The sequence below is a fragment of the Oryzias latipes genome, chromosome 1, assembly GCF_002234675.1.
Source record: "Oryzias latipes chromosome 1, ASM223467v1".
Lineage (NCBI taxonomy): Eukaryota > Metazoa > Chordata > Actinopteri > Beloniformes > Adrianichthyidae > Oryzias > Oryzias latipes.
This window is the reverse complement of record NC_019859.2, coordinates 20906260-20920608: the sequence shown is the minus strand read 5'-3', so window position 1 is coordinate 20920608 and position 14349 is coordinate 20906260. Positions and strand designations below refer to the sequence as shown.

General features: G+C 39.1%; 1 protein-coding gene across 4 annotated transcripts; it reads right to left on the bottom strand.

Moving 5' to 3' along the window:
- Nucleotides 1-377: 377 nt before the first annotated feature.
- arfip1 (ADP ribosylation factor interacting protein 1) lies at nucleotides 378-11756 on the bottom strand. 4 transcript variants are annotated; one of them, XM_023958167.1, is made up of 10 exons: nucleotides 11454-11756; nucleotides 9831-10135; nucleotides 6830-6931; nucleotides 6539-6623; nucleotides 5892-5993; nucleotides 4715-4818; nucleotides 2928-3149; nucleotides 2420-2577; nucleotides 2094-2268; nucleotides 378-1998 (listed from the first exon to the last, which is right to left on the bottom strand). In XM_023958167.1, the coding sequence occupies exons 2-10, from the start codon at nucleotides 10131-10133 to the stop codon at nucleotides 1843-1845; spliced, it is 1407 nt and encodes a 468-aa protein (XP_023813935.1). In that variant the 5' UTR covers nucleotides 10134-10135; nucleotides 11454-11756; the 3' UTR covers nucleotides 378-1842. The 4 variants fall into 4 exon arrangements, with proteins under 4 accessions (XP_023813935.1, XP_023813946.1, XP_023813952.1 ...); XM_023958178.1 differs by lacking the exon at nucleotides 5892-5993 and having other exon boundaries at nucleotides 11454-11755; XM_023958184.1 differs by lacking the exon at nucleotides 9831-10135 and having other exon boundaries at nucleotides 1477-1998; nucleotides 11454-11752.
- Nucleotides 11757-14349: the final 2593 nt, after the last annotated feature.

The following is a 14349-nucleotide window of genomic DNA, read 5'->3' as shown; positions in this document are numbered from 1 at the left end:
GTCAAAATGTGGAGCAGCGGGGTGTGGTGGGCTTTTACAGACCTAAATGGGGAACCTGAAAGCACCTGGAGTTAAGTAAACTCAAATGAAACAGCTCCACAATCAATGACAAGACAAGTTCCCTGACAAACTGCAGCAGCTCAAATCCATTTGTCAACACCGTGACGAGGAGGACAATGAACCAGTGCCGTCTACCGGAAGAGCATGGAGATGGGGTTAGGTTACCTAAAAACACATTAAAGTCTCCCAGAGGCATGTCTTTTCCCTCCCCTTTTGTTTAGCTGTAGACATCGCAATAACTTCAACTTTCTCTACTTTCTTTAATAGCTGTCTCATGCAGGCGGTCAGTCCAAACCTCAAGAAAAATAAAACTCCAAAACAGAAAGAGAATATTTATTTCAGCCCTCAAAAAGGGTTAAATAACATTCAGAAGTCTTTTAAGTCAAACATTTGTTAATGAATCTTGGTTACAAAACATCCACTGGTACATCCAAGTGCCAGAATTATATCCTGCAAATCTTCAGGAAAATAAAACCAAGTGGCTTAACTTGTCAATCGAGGAATAAAATAGAGTACAAATATATATTTATGTATAATTCATCTATTTTAAGAAAGCAACGGAATGGTGTACAAGATTTGCTCTCAAACCGCTATAGAGAACAAAAGAAAATGACAAATCACACTTTCACGCAGTCCCAGGATGTAAACTGTTAGCAACTCAGAAACATAAAATCATGCTGATAAGAAAGGTGTTCCTTTTGGTTTAATAGTGTTACATGTACAGGTTTTTACAAGCTGTTCAAGGTCTTAAATGCATTCATGTGCATTTTTGCAATAAAAATCTTGCCTTCAAAACAATTATCTGAGCTTCTTTTTAGCATTTCAAAAATTTGGTTGCACCAAGAGTTACACCCGAAAAAACAATAATTAGCACTAGGGAGGAAAAAAAAACCAGACAAACTAAGGCACATTTAGTCCCATAAGGCTGGTGTATCTTTTTTTTGTTTCATAATGAGCTCTTTTACTCATTTCATTTGTGCATCAAAAGGATGCACAAGCAAATGATAGAGGAGGGAACTGATATGTTTTGGTTTTGCAAGAATTAAATTGGCTTAAGTCGGATTGCAAGGTCAATTTAAACTCACCACCAACAGATAAAAATAAGAAAACCCGACTATGCGCAAAGTCACACAACCTTTATTCTGTAAAGCAACTCTTTGTGTGAACTTTGATTATTTATTAAACAAAGGAGAATTTTATTATCTTTTTTTATTGCAGCTGGTGGACTGAACCTGCTTCTCTTTGATTTCTTGCATTTCCAGGTTTTTTGAGTCAGGTGCCTGCAGAACACAGGATAAACCCACACAACCAAACGGATCTTTGACCCTTAATCTTAAAAAAAATATATATATATATATATATATATATATATATATATATATATATATATATATCCCCCAAAAACATTCACATGCATGATTTGGAAGTAATTTTTACTTTGATTCTGCAGCAGCCTGGATGCAGCAGACATTCATATGCTTGAATACAAAAGGCCATTCAGAATGTAAAAAGTCTTTACTGCAGCAACACTCATTGGAAAGACACCCAACAGTATAAAAGTGCATTTCTTATGATTCAAAACTATGACAAGAATGAGAGAAGTTTTAATAGGAGTGATCTATATGGAGGTGTTTTTTTTTTCCATTTAGTTTGTGCATCTAGTTAGAACATTTACAACTTTGAAGGCTTGAAAAACGTCAACAATACAAAAGAAGCAGGTTCCTGTAGTTCTAACCAGGTGTTTCATGTCAAACTGAGCCTCCAATGTTTCAGAAAAAGTGTTTAGTGCTCTTCCAACCAAGACGGACTTTCCCCTCCGGGCATTTTTAACTTGATGTGAAACTGTTTGAGTGTCTCTTCCAGTTGCTGCTGGTTTCCAGCATAGTATGCAGCTATGGCATTGTGGAACAGGATGAGCTGATTATGCAATACCTTCACCTGGTTGAAAGAAAGAAGAAAAAAAATGGAGATGAGGATCATCCAAGTGAAATAAAGCTGGTGAATGTGTAGAGCAAAACGAGCAGTGCGCAAACCTTGTTCTCCTCCAGGAACTTCAGCTTCACAGACACGTCTGCTCTCATCCTCTCGTACTTCTCCCGGTGGATCTGGAACTGCTGCTGGGATTGCTCAATCTTTGGCATAGTGTTGGCGTCTCGCGGCCCCAGATTCAGCTCCTCCAAATCAGTGCGGTACGCATCATACTCCACCCTGCAGACATCAAACATAACTTTGAGCCACAATTCTAGCACATTCTAAAAATGACAAAACCGGAATGGATCATGAACACAATTTGACAACACAAAAGCAGAAATTTCTTCCCGCCATCCAGATGTCTAGAGTCTGACGTTCATCGCCTCACCTGGCCGTTTCATACTGTTTGATGTTAATCATCGTATCTTCGATGGTTTTATCCACAAGTGTGTTCACACTGGAGATGAAGAAGTTCATGGCGCCCAGCAGTGTCTCTCCATTTTTGGACAAAAGCTTTTGGGTGTCAGCGTTGTAGCCAAACTCCTCCTGAACACAACAAACCAGCGACACAAAGAACCATCAGTCATAGTGTAGATGTTTTAGCTTTTAGAATGAATAGAAATATAATAAACATTATGTAAGAGGACATGAGAAGACCTGCAGATTAATGTAAACCTCTAAACACTAAAAACTTTGATGTAAAGCCATGCAGCTATAAATGTAAATCTACTTTAAAATTTCAACTAAAGGGATTCTGATTTGTTTTTTTCTTTCTCTCCAACAATTAAAACAGTTTTAAAAATGTTTTCTTCTTCCTAAAAATGTCTTTCAGAATTCTATTAAGTTCAGCCCCCCCCCCCATGGAGGGAAAACTAAGTGAAAACAACAGCACTCACGTGGAGCTCTGGTGACTTCAGGCTGAGGTCAGCGAATGCGTCTCCCAGCTGCCTCTGTGTCTGAATAATCTGGGACAGCTGATTGGCCAGGGTCTGCGTGAGCTTGATCACGTTCTGGTACTTTCTCTTGTTGTCGCGCAGAAGTTCGATCTGGGCCTCCAACTCCAAGTCTACGGTCCTTGAGCCTCGACCCAGCTTCTCTGACAGGATCTGTCTGGTACACTGCAGAGGACAGCACAGTTACTGGACGCTTACACACACACACACAACTAGAGCTTGAGTCCAGTTCAGAACAGTTTCTATGATTGTCAAAAGTTTCTAGTGCGGACAGAAAAGAAAACCCTTGGGGGGGGGGGGGCGGGGGGGGGGGGGGGTAGAAAAAAAAAAGAAAAAAATTACATAAGAAAGTTCAAAACCAGGATGAAACAAACGAATCCTCTACATTTTTAATTCTTTGCAAAAATCCTATTAAATCAGGAAATAAAAGTAATAACATTAACCCTTTAACACTAGAGCTTTTGCTCCAGTGTTGATATTCTTTAACTACTATAACTTCACCCGTTTACGTAATTAACGTGGATTCTGAAGTGGAGAAAAGCCGCTTTGTGCCAATATCCAAGACTTCACATTAGTGATGTGCTGCATATTGGTGCAAAGCCAACATGAAAACCCACCTCACTCAGAATCAAGAGATTCATGCTGATCATAAACGGCTGAATAGTTACAATACATCAAAGAGCGTGTGTTTTTTAGGTGTGGCCAGCGATATGATGTTTAGCATGTGGTGTTCACATTGGACTGTCGCTACCCGACACTAGCGCATTTACGCCACCTACAGTTGGAAGAGTCTTGGTGTAAAATGGGGAAGCGGTTCAAATCTCATGGATCTGGCTCCAGGCTTTTTCTTTCACAGCTTTATATCGTTAAATGAACGATTTGGTGTCGTCTCATTCCAGCTGGGCACTACAATTGATCATTTCTCCTCCATGATCAATTTTCCAAATGTTAGCACTTGCATAAATGAAAAGGAACGCAATCCATACGTCATAACCATTGAATGTATAAATATAACGTAACAGTTCGCGTGTGATGTCACAAATAGATAATGCCTTGCTTCTGGTTCCAACCAAATGAGTCAACTCAGTCGCCATTTTTCCGCGATACGTCCGTCGCCATGTTGGAAACAGACGTCCTAAGTAAGATTTGATTGGTCCGTGTTGGTCTGAGTCTACATTTATATGGCAAGGAGCTTGTTGGAAGGCCACACCCCTTCCACTGAAAGAGGGCTCAGGAGAATCTGTCAATCTAACGCTTCGACCGTTCAACGCGAGGCCACCTACTTTTTTTAAGGCATCTGATTGGTCAAGTTAAAACTTGAATAACTTGCGCTACCGCAAAAATATCATAAAAAAACATTGGGATTAGCAAGAACATGTTCATATAAGGTAGTAGATCTAGAATGGTTATTCTGACCAGCAGAATGAGTAATAGCAGGGTTTTTTTCTCAATACAAATATATAATATTTTGCTTTTTTGGTCCAGCGGGTACTTCCTATTTGGAATGCGAGGGGGGGGGGGGGGGTCACTCAGTCCAGTTCTCATATACAGTCAAAAGTCACTACCAAATCAGCGTCCTTGAATGGTCAAACTTTGACCTGGTTTAACTTGCAACACACGTTTAACGGCCGCACGTTTAGAGCCCAAAAACAGTCGTAAATACTAAGAGAAAAAGGATTAAAGCCGAGAGTGAAGAGGCAAAAAGATCAATGAAGGAAAGTGAGGTTTACTTTATACGTGTTGATGCTCCACTTTCTCACGAGGTCCAGTTTTTCCATGGCTGGGTTCTTCAGATCATCCGAGAGGACGACAGGTCCACTATTTGGTTGAGTTCCTAGATAATTACAAGAGGCGACTTAACGGGTGATCAACAAACAAACGATAAGGTACATATCTACCATTTTTAAACAGTATTAGGATTGTTAGAAACGTAAACAAGAACAACACAAAGACTAATCAGAGGATGGCATTCACGATTAGGATAAAAACAAAGATTTCGTTACGTGCACAGCCAAGTAAGAAGAGTGTTTCCAAGACGGACAGCTTTATACATTACAAAAAATGATTGAATAAAAACAAGTTTTTTTTTTAGTTGAGTAGAAAAAAACACAAAAACAAATCTACAATGAGCTTACCTTACACGAGCATGCTGCTCACCTCAGTAAGCCGCATTAAACCTCAGCTGACTGCTGATTGTTTTCACTCATCTCATATTAGAAAAGTCTTAGTGCTGTGAATACAAACAGAGTGAATGGCTGCTTGCCTCTCAGGTTGCACAGCTGTTTACAGCGGATGAACCTGTTTTTGTCTGACGTGTTTGTTGGTGTTGTGTGTCTGCAATTTACGACACAATTCATAAAATGATGCTAAAGGTGCAACCACTGAGACCTGAAGCACAAAACTCACAAAGGCTTTCTTAGCATCAGCAAGGCATTGATGGTATTGTTCAGCTGACTTCTGAGAACACAGACTAAATAACTAGATTTTTTTGTGTGTTTAATCCCTAAAATAAAATATTTCCATATTTCTTTCTGGTGTTTGACCAGCGTCACCTAAAATATAGGTTTATAGCTCAGATGAGAATCCATACATCTATCTGCTTTGGTCAGAAGGCCGCTCTTTTCATTGCAGACTCTGTAGATGTCTCATGCAGTAAACTTAACATGTAATTGACAGGATCAACACAAGGCTGGGACTTGGGAATCAGTTTGAAGCGTCTATAGTTAGCTAGCAGTGAGGTCAGAGGTGAGTTTCAGTTTGCGACAAAACGCGGCTTTAGGAAGCAAGGAGTGGTGGGTAAACAGACAAAAGGAAACCCAAGAAAAGGCCCGACAGATCTTGGTTAGGTTCGTGCAAAGAGCCCGATGACTTCATGGCGCAGGATTCATACACAGCTTGTCTAGGTACCTTCCTCTGCCTGACTATCGCTGGAGGAACGTGCCAGGCGGCTGGCAACAGCCGAGCTGGGAGCAACAGGTGACACAGGAGATGAAGGCAGGCTTGCTGACCCTGGAGATATTCAGAGTTATTACCTTTTCTGTTTTATGTCACATAAATAGAAGTGGGAATTTCCCACTTTGAGGTTGACTGAATATATACATTTTCTCCATTACAGTGCCTCTCCTTATCTTGTTGGATGAATATGTGAATAAACAAAAAAAGGCCTTCCTGTGCCAGAGAGCACAACATGGAAAATAGCCATGGCAACACTCAGGTGATCAGACTACAACAGCCTCTTGCTCTGCAGGGAGATTTCCATTAGTGTTTATGACCAAAGCAACACCCTGAAAAGGACAGAAGGGTTTGGAGATCAGAGAAAACTCATTAAATTCAAATGAGTGTCCGCCTTTAGAAATTCAAATTTCAACATTTCATTTCTCTCTGACAGAACCGTGCAAACGGAGAGAATCCTGGATCAAGGTAAAGTCGAGCCAGATCCTGGTAAGACTGAGGCTTTGCTGCTTCCCAAAGCCTCAATAAGGACATGTCAGAACCAAAAACACTTTTTAAAGAACATATAAATTCAATGATCAGACGAACAGACGATTGCTCACCTTTGTATGATCCAGACTCAACAATGCCCTCTACTGGTGAGGCAAAGCTGGTGGGAGGAGGTGCTGGCCTACTGGAGTAAGAGTCCTAGCGACAAAACAAGCATGGTTTTAGTGCGACCTTTGACCCAACTTCTGTATAGTAACCGTTTTGCTATAAATGTTTATTCAATCATATAAAAGTCGTCTCAGTGATTTTATGTTGACTGATTACTGTTAAACACACAGAGACGATGCTCAACGCCACAGATTATGGCGTCAATCGGAGACACCTGAGCTCTGATCAAGTCATACCCTGTGGAATACTGTGTCAGGGCTCTGGTCCAGGTCTCCATTGCTGGTGACTGGGATTTCAGCAGCTGAGCCTCTGTGCAGCCCCTCAGCCATTGTTCTCCCCTGCAATGAAGTGTGTGATACGTCGGTTAGTGCTTAAAAATAAAAAAAATTAAAAGATTAGTCAGGGCACCCATCTGGGGACACAACTGTTAAAGACTGCCACCTTGTGGATGCAGTGAGTGTGAAAAAAAAACATTAAGAGGCAATAACAGTTACTGTCAAAAGATATGAAACCACATAAAAGGTAAAAAAGATCAAAACCTACAGGGAACAGAAATAAACACAAAAATAAATAACTGCAGAAAAGATCCCATTTTTGAACTGTTTCAGTATCAACAGGATGTTTCCTCAGCTACTTTTGCTCATGTTTCATCTAGCATGCTGACTTTTTGAGTAGCAAAGACTGAAATAAGATTATTCCACTCGATTGTCTTTGCCGATCATCTCAAAGACAGTAGGGTGGAATGATCTCAACAATAGCTGAATTTGATAACCCTTGTGCTATCCTAGGCACTTTACCATTGGGAGTTGGGTCATCTAGACCCACTAGACAGTGCTCTGAACCTTTTTTCTTCAATGATTTGTGATCTTCACTGGTGTCCATGGATTACATGAAATCTTTCCACCTTTATCCACCTTTGTCATGGTAGGGAGAACACGTCAAAGTAAGGGTGGGGTCATCTAAGATAGCACAAGGGTTAAAAGGTATTCTCTTTCCTTCCACAGATATTGTATCCTCTTTGGTGACCTCGACACGGGTCTCCTGCCTCCTGGTTTGACTCCGATAACCGGCTGTGACTCATGTGGACAAAGCTGAAGCTGTCATGCAGGAAGTCATGGAGATGACTGTGTTTTTTTTGTTTTTGTTTTAAACGGGTAAAAAAAAAGGTAAAAAAAAACTACGTGGAAGTAGCAATAGGATGACAGCAGAGCTGCTTCTTTTTTTATAGTCCAGTGCAATTTCCCAGTCTAATCTCTGTGGACTTGGAAACTGGAATACTGACCTCATCAGCATGAAGCTCTTGCTGCTTCTTCATTAGGCCGGTTAAAAACTATAGCTGAGTGTTCAAGAGCAGAGCCTTGGTTTTGTTTGAAACTCAATCTGTATCTCTGAGTGATGTCCTGCATCAGCAAATCTTTCACCTGTCTAAATAATGAATAGGAGTTGGGGAGGAAGAGGATCCTGGTTTTAAGACCTTTAGTGATTTCAAAATAAAAGCAAACCACTCTGATGTATAGCTAACCTGACATACAGAACAGTCTGTTTTATGGGAAACATTCACTTATGCTGAAAAAAAAAATCCTATAATACAAAGCCACAATAAAAAGAAATAAAAGACTAAATGCATTATTTAACCCAAAAAAAGTGGTTTCAAACAACTGATCTCCCAAATTCAAAAACTATATCAAAGCCTAAATGACCAAAAACCCTTTCTCTGACACACTAACCTCACAGAAAAAAATTATAAAATAAAATATTCATTGATGTGTATTCTTTTTATATTAATACACATCTGCTCAATGTAAAAACTCAAGACAGAGCTGCGTAAAAGTAAAAGTAAAAACAAAATTGCTTATCCTGAAAATCATTCTGTTAATGCAGACTAATGTAACAAAGTCTTGACCTGGACTGCTGATCATGGGACCAAATCTAAATATTTAATGGTAACGAGATTCCCACATGCAGGCAGCTTAGCTAACCACGAAGTGCAGATAAGACTGGCACCTGTCTGAGCCTTCACTGTGACACCACTTTCAAAGTAAAAGACTGGAAAACGTCTTGTTTCAATCCACAAATAAATGTAACCAACATGTTACAAAAATTAAGTTAGTAGAATTGTAAAACATTTTTTTTTTTATTTGAAGCCTGTTCCTGCTCATTTAGAGATCTGCTCAGTGGAAATAGATTTGCAATAATAAGATTTCACAGTCAAACCAGATCATGCTGATGACAAATGTAAACATCAAAGATGACAGCGTTAATCGAATGGGCAACAAATAAATATCAAGAGACTACAAATGAATTATTCAAAAAGAAGCGTTTGGTTTAGTTTCAATCCCCTGCAGTTTGGTATCCTGGATACAAGCCAGCACGCCCAACAATAAACGCACTGTCCGATTAGCTGTGTAAGCGATGAGGAAACACTCGTGCACTGCTTCTCAATACAAAAGAAAGGGGAAGAAGTCACACAATCACTTAGCAGAAGCTTTGACCTCATCTGTATCCTGCATACAAAACTGGATTTGCAGCTAAACCTTTAAAAAAAAAAAAATCTCTTTCACAAGTGTAAAAACCATTTTGAGTTTGTAGTTGTGGAGAACAACAACAAAAATATTAATATAGTGCTTCACAGAAATATGTTAAAAGCCAGAGAGGGTTAAAAATTCCAGAAACACAAGAAAAGTGGGTTTGTCTGACTCCGAGTCTGCCACTTAGCCAGGCATGTGACTTCATCATGAAGAATTCAAACAGTGCAAGTGATGATTTTCAAATGTTAAGAACATTTTTTGACATCATGCCAAATTGTCTCAACTCTGTAAACCTTCCTGAGAGAAAAGTAGGGTCAAACACATACATATATGCTGCAGGAAAAAGGAGCAAAAGAAAAGAAGACTTAATCACCAGGGTAGAAAACCCAACGGCCCATCATGAAGCTGCACTTGATTAGACAGAAACAAAGCGCACCACCAACATCACTGATAAATCTCAGCAAAGCACGACAACGAACCAACACAAAAGGTAAGACAAAGGAAAATATTCAACCTCTAAGTCTATTCTGCAGGCTTTAACAGCCAACAACCATAAACAAAAATCAGATGTGGCCTCATAAATTTATTATATAGAAGATAGACCGCCACCACAGCAAATCAAGATTTTAAAAACAGACAGTCATATGCTACAGCAAAGAGAAGAAGTGAGCAGGCGCCGGCGGATTGTTTAAAGCGAAGGTTACGTCACCTTTACATCAGAGTGAGAATCTCCATTTTCCTCTGGTGTTTCTCGGTGTCCTTTTGCTTCTAGTTCTCCACTCCCTACACCCCCAGACGCTACCTTGTCATTCTGAGCATCCTTGTCCTCCTGACCCCCAGAACCCCTCACTCCTGCATTTTCCCCATCACTGTTGATGTCAACCTCATACATCTCATCGGCTCTGTCCTTTCCCCCACCGCTATCGTGTGTGTTATCCTCACTCAAGCCCTCTTTCTCAACCTCCTCAAAATCCACCCGAGGGTCCTCGGCCTCGACACTAACTTCAGACATACCTGAAAGCAGACAGACAGGCAGGGATGAAAACGTCCTCCAGAGCTGGTATTTAATAGAGTTTAAAAATCACCCTTAACACCACAAAGAGCGAAACATCCTGAAATAAATGTTGCTACAAAGTCACTGAATGACCGACTCCATAAAAAAACAATACTACTTTAGTCTATTGTGCCAATAGGAAGAGACAGACAAACCTAGAAAACTTTTCATTAAGGTCTTTGCTGGCCACTCGTAAACACACCCATGCAAAGCATCCAACTACTTCCGAGTTTACTATTTACCTATTAGGAGGTGGTTTTATTTAATTATTATTTTTGCTTCACCACAAAAAATGGCAAAGGACAAAGCAAATGAAGTTCTGCTTTGGTGAGTAGTGAGTCCTGATGCAAAGATGGTGCAGCCAGTTCCTACTGTCAAACTCTAAAAAACTGTTTTTACAATAAAGAAGATTCAACTTCTTTACTTCTGGGACGTTTTTACAGCATAATCATTTAAATCTGATTAAATCTGTGGTTCAGCTTCCTTGTGTATTTATTAAAACGTTTTTATCCTGATGGGAGTTTATTTCCTCTAGGTAGAGTTGATGAAGTATATGAAAAGCGTCTTCAGCTTTACAAGTCAAAAAAGCTGGTGAAAGGGGGGGGGGGGGGTATTACACTAGTGCAGAAATACATCAAAGATTAAAAATGTGATAAGCATTCCAGAGTTCTTGTTGGAAAAACTAAACGTAATAAGTAGGCAACGCATTTAATATACTATGTAGTTTACTATTTTACATCAAAGTTAATTAGTTAAAGAAAAGGGCTCAACAGTGGAACTTGGAGCAGATGAGATTATGTTTTTTACTCCTGGCAGCACCAAATTGCGAAACAAACATTTAGCAACAGTGGCTGTTTTACCTGTTGCTGCACGGTCACGTGACTAAGGACGGAGGGCGTCCAAAAGTGTTGCAAACGCTTCCGCAAAGGCTGCTTGCTGTCCTTAGTCAAGCTTTTGTTTAGTTGTTTTGATAAACAACTAGTTTTTCCGGACAGTCAACATAGCCGTCCGCTTGATTTTATATATATATATATATATATATATATATATATATATATATATATATATATATATATATATATATATATATATATATATATATATTAAAAACAGAGAGTTTTAGAATCGCTCACGCCAGTCATTAAACTAGCAGATAAATGTCAACAAACGCAAACTAGAAATGCTGACAAAAATGAATCGAATGAAATTAATGAATTAATAAATAAACGTACAATTGGTCGTCACAATATGGAAAACTGTCAAACTTTGGAGAATTACCTGCTGTATCCGGATGCTGCTAACTATTTAGCTGTGAGCTGCTAGCCGTTGCAGTACTATTTCCCAGGCTGATATCCTCAGCACTCTGGCAAATTCAACCTTTTACGTGCAGATACACAAGCCCGCTATTAGCAAGAACGCTCATTAATGGGTCACATTTAGTACTTGATGACCCTTCAGGCGCAACAAGTAGACCGCCACGTACTGACTGGACCCCGGAAAAACGGTCCCAATATCTAGGTGGGCCCTCGGATGTCATCTGAGGCAGGATTCACCATTCGCTGCATGGAAGTGCCCCCTACTGGTGAAGTTGCAGAAGTGCCATTTTCTTCTCTTATAATTCGTCTGCAGTTGCAAATGGCTTTATTTTTCGTTACTGCCACCTACTGACCAGATTCGTACACAGCAGCTACTCCATCTCTTCAACAATTGTGTAACAGCGCGCAGGTTTTTTGAAAACAAATATAAGTAGATTATAATGATTTCATTACAGATGAAAATGCATTTGTGTACAGGCTCATATAAATCAAATACCTTACAAAAAGCAATTTACATGAAAGGTTAAAAAAATAGGCATTTTAACTGAAGAAACCTCAAGTAGAATCAGATTCAATCCCCTACCTTTTTGCCTGAACCGGTTGGGGCAAAAGTGCAGGATGAAGGAGTGACACACAGATGAGAACAGAGAGAACAACAGACACCAAGCACTGGTCTAGCCTGTTACTGATCAGGAATGTGCATTTGTGGAGTTACAGCTACTGCATCAGCAGAAAGGTACAACAATCAAAAAGTCCAGGCTGTGCAAGAAAAGAACATTGTAAGTGTTTTAATGGGAAGATAGCCACATTAGAAAAACTTTCACATTGTCAAACATTGAATTTGCTTTTGGGTTAAAAAAACAGATGATAAATTTTGGCTGTTTGAGATTGCTTCAAACAACCAGATTCAGAAAAACTCTTAAAGTAAAAAATAGAAGTGTGTCTTGAAAGAGAAAAGACAATTGTTACTTGCTAGACTTCAATACAACAGATCATATCTGGATCTGGATCAGTGAGTGTTGTTTCAAATGACATTTTCTCTTTTCAAATTAAAGGAGATGTTTGTTTCTTGGCTTCAATTCAACGCTTCCAATCAAGACAGCAATTGTTTAGGTTTGTAAAAAAACGTTTGTAAAAAATGGCACTTTAAAATTCCTAGGTCGCCCATATGTGTTTACTCTCAAGGTATTTTATGAATGTTGTTTTGAAAATGAATCCTGGTTTCAGAATCAGATGTCAAAGTGGGAAGGCACTGAAATGAAGTTGCTTAAAGTCCATGGAAACATTCACTGGTGGTTTGGGAAGCCAAATCTTCTACTTGTGCCAATCCATTGTGTATTATCAGATCTAACGTCAAAGTTGAAGCCTACCAGGAAATTTAGGAGCACACGTTTCCACAAGTGTCCGGAAACCATGAGGAGCTTGTTACATTGTTACATGATTGAGCAGCAAATTCAGCTCAACTTCTTACCACAATGTAAATGTTCTTAATTTGTTTTTCATTAACTGAAGATCAAAAGATAAAAAGTGTTTGAAGCTTAAAGATGTTTTATAACTCTATTGGCACTTTGGTTTAGTTGGTTTTGACATAATTATCTATTTGATGACATATTATTTTGTAGAGATCTCTATGTCTCTACAAAATAAAATGTCATCGAACAGTTAAATTTGGTCGAAATGTTGTAGAGTTTTCTATGTGGAGTTTGATTGTTCTCCCTGTGCTGCTGTGGGTTTTCTTTGGGGATTCCGGCTTCTTCCCACCATCCAAAAACATGTTTCATAGGTTAATTGTTTACTCTACATTTACTCTATAGGTGTAAGTGTGTATGAATGTATAGTGGTCCTGCGTCAGACTGGCGACCTGCCCAGATTGTACCCTGCCTTCGCCCACAAGTGGCTGGGATAGGCTCCAGCAGCCCTGTGACCCAGAAGGGACAAAATCTCTGTCCGAAGGGACAGATCTCTATGTCTAATTTACTGTTTGAGGACAAGACTTTCAATCCCAGGAACACCTAAGTTAGCACAAAAGAACTAACAAATATATTTATATTAAAATCTTTCACTGATGAACTCTAATTACCCTTTTTTAATTAATTGCAACATTTAACATATATTTTCCTGAAATTTTATTCAACAAATGCAATCAACCTTCCAAATCATTATTTGGTTAGAGTTTATAAAGTCTAATGAACTTAGTGGAATCAATTAAAACTGACTCACACAATGCAAAGTTAGAGGCATACCCCACAAGAAAAAGGAACAAACAAGCCAAAAAACAGAACAGTCATTGGAGTAAAAATACATAAAAATAAAAATAAAAGAAGCAGGCTTTGATGTGGCTGGGTTCTGGAGAATTCATAAAAACAGTGTTCGATTAATGTTCAGTTTTTCCCAGATCTTACCCATTTGACATTCAATTGAATCGGTTAGTTCAAAAGGGGCCCAAGTCCAAGAGGTTTGTTTTTCCAGGAAATGATTTTAATTGCATAGTTTAAAGGGAGGCTACACCAAATGATTAATACTTTACCCAGATTTAGCACCAGTTCATAGCTTACAAATGCTTTAATATGAAGCACCTCACTTTTATAATTTCAGAGGACTAGCAAAGTCTCTGGACTTGGGCCCTTCTTGAATTAAACAGGGGCGCTGCCATATTGGATAACTAGTGCTGCAATTTATGGGATAAAGCTAAACCCATACAAGAGAGGCCCAAGTCCAGGAATTTTGCACTTAATGCATCTTAAATTTCAAGCATAGTCAATACATAACAACGGACTTGGGACTTTTTTTTGCACATAATCAGATAACTTTTCCCTTCAAGACCATAGAACATATTATATCTCTAGTTAAAAAAAAAA

What these genes read in the sequence shown, in the direction of transcription:
- arfip1 (XM_023958167.1), bottom strand. Translation starts at nt 10,133, where the DNA reads ATGTCTGAAGTTAGTGTCGAGGCCGAGGACCCTCGGGTGGATTTTGAG. An exon ending in CTGACACAGTATTCCACAGG is followed by an intron (nt 6,624 to 6,829) that starts GTATGACTTGAT and finishes TTTTGTCGCTAG; the next exon opens with GACTCTTACTCCAGTAGGCC. An exon ending in GGAGCATCAACACGTATAAA is followed by an intron (nt 3,150 to 4,714) that starts GTAAACCTCACT and finishes TGTCCTCTGCAG; the next exon opens with TGTACCAGACAGATCCTGTC.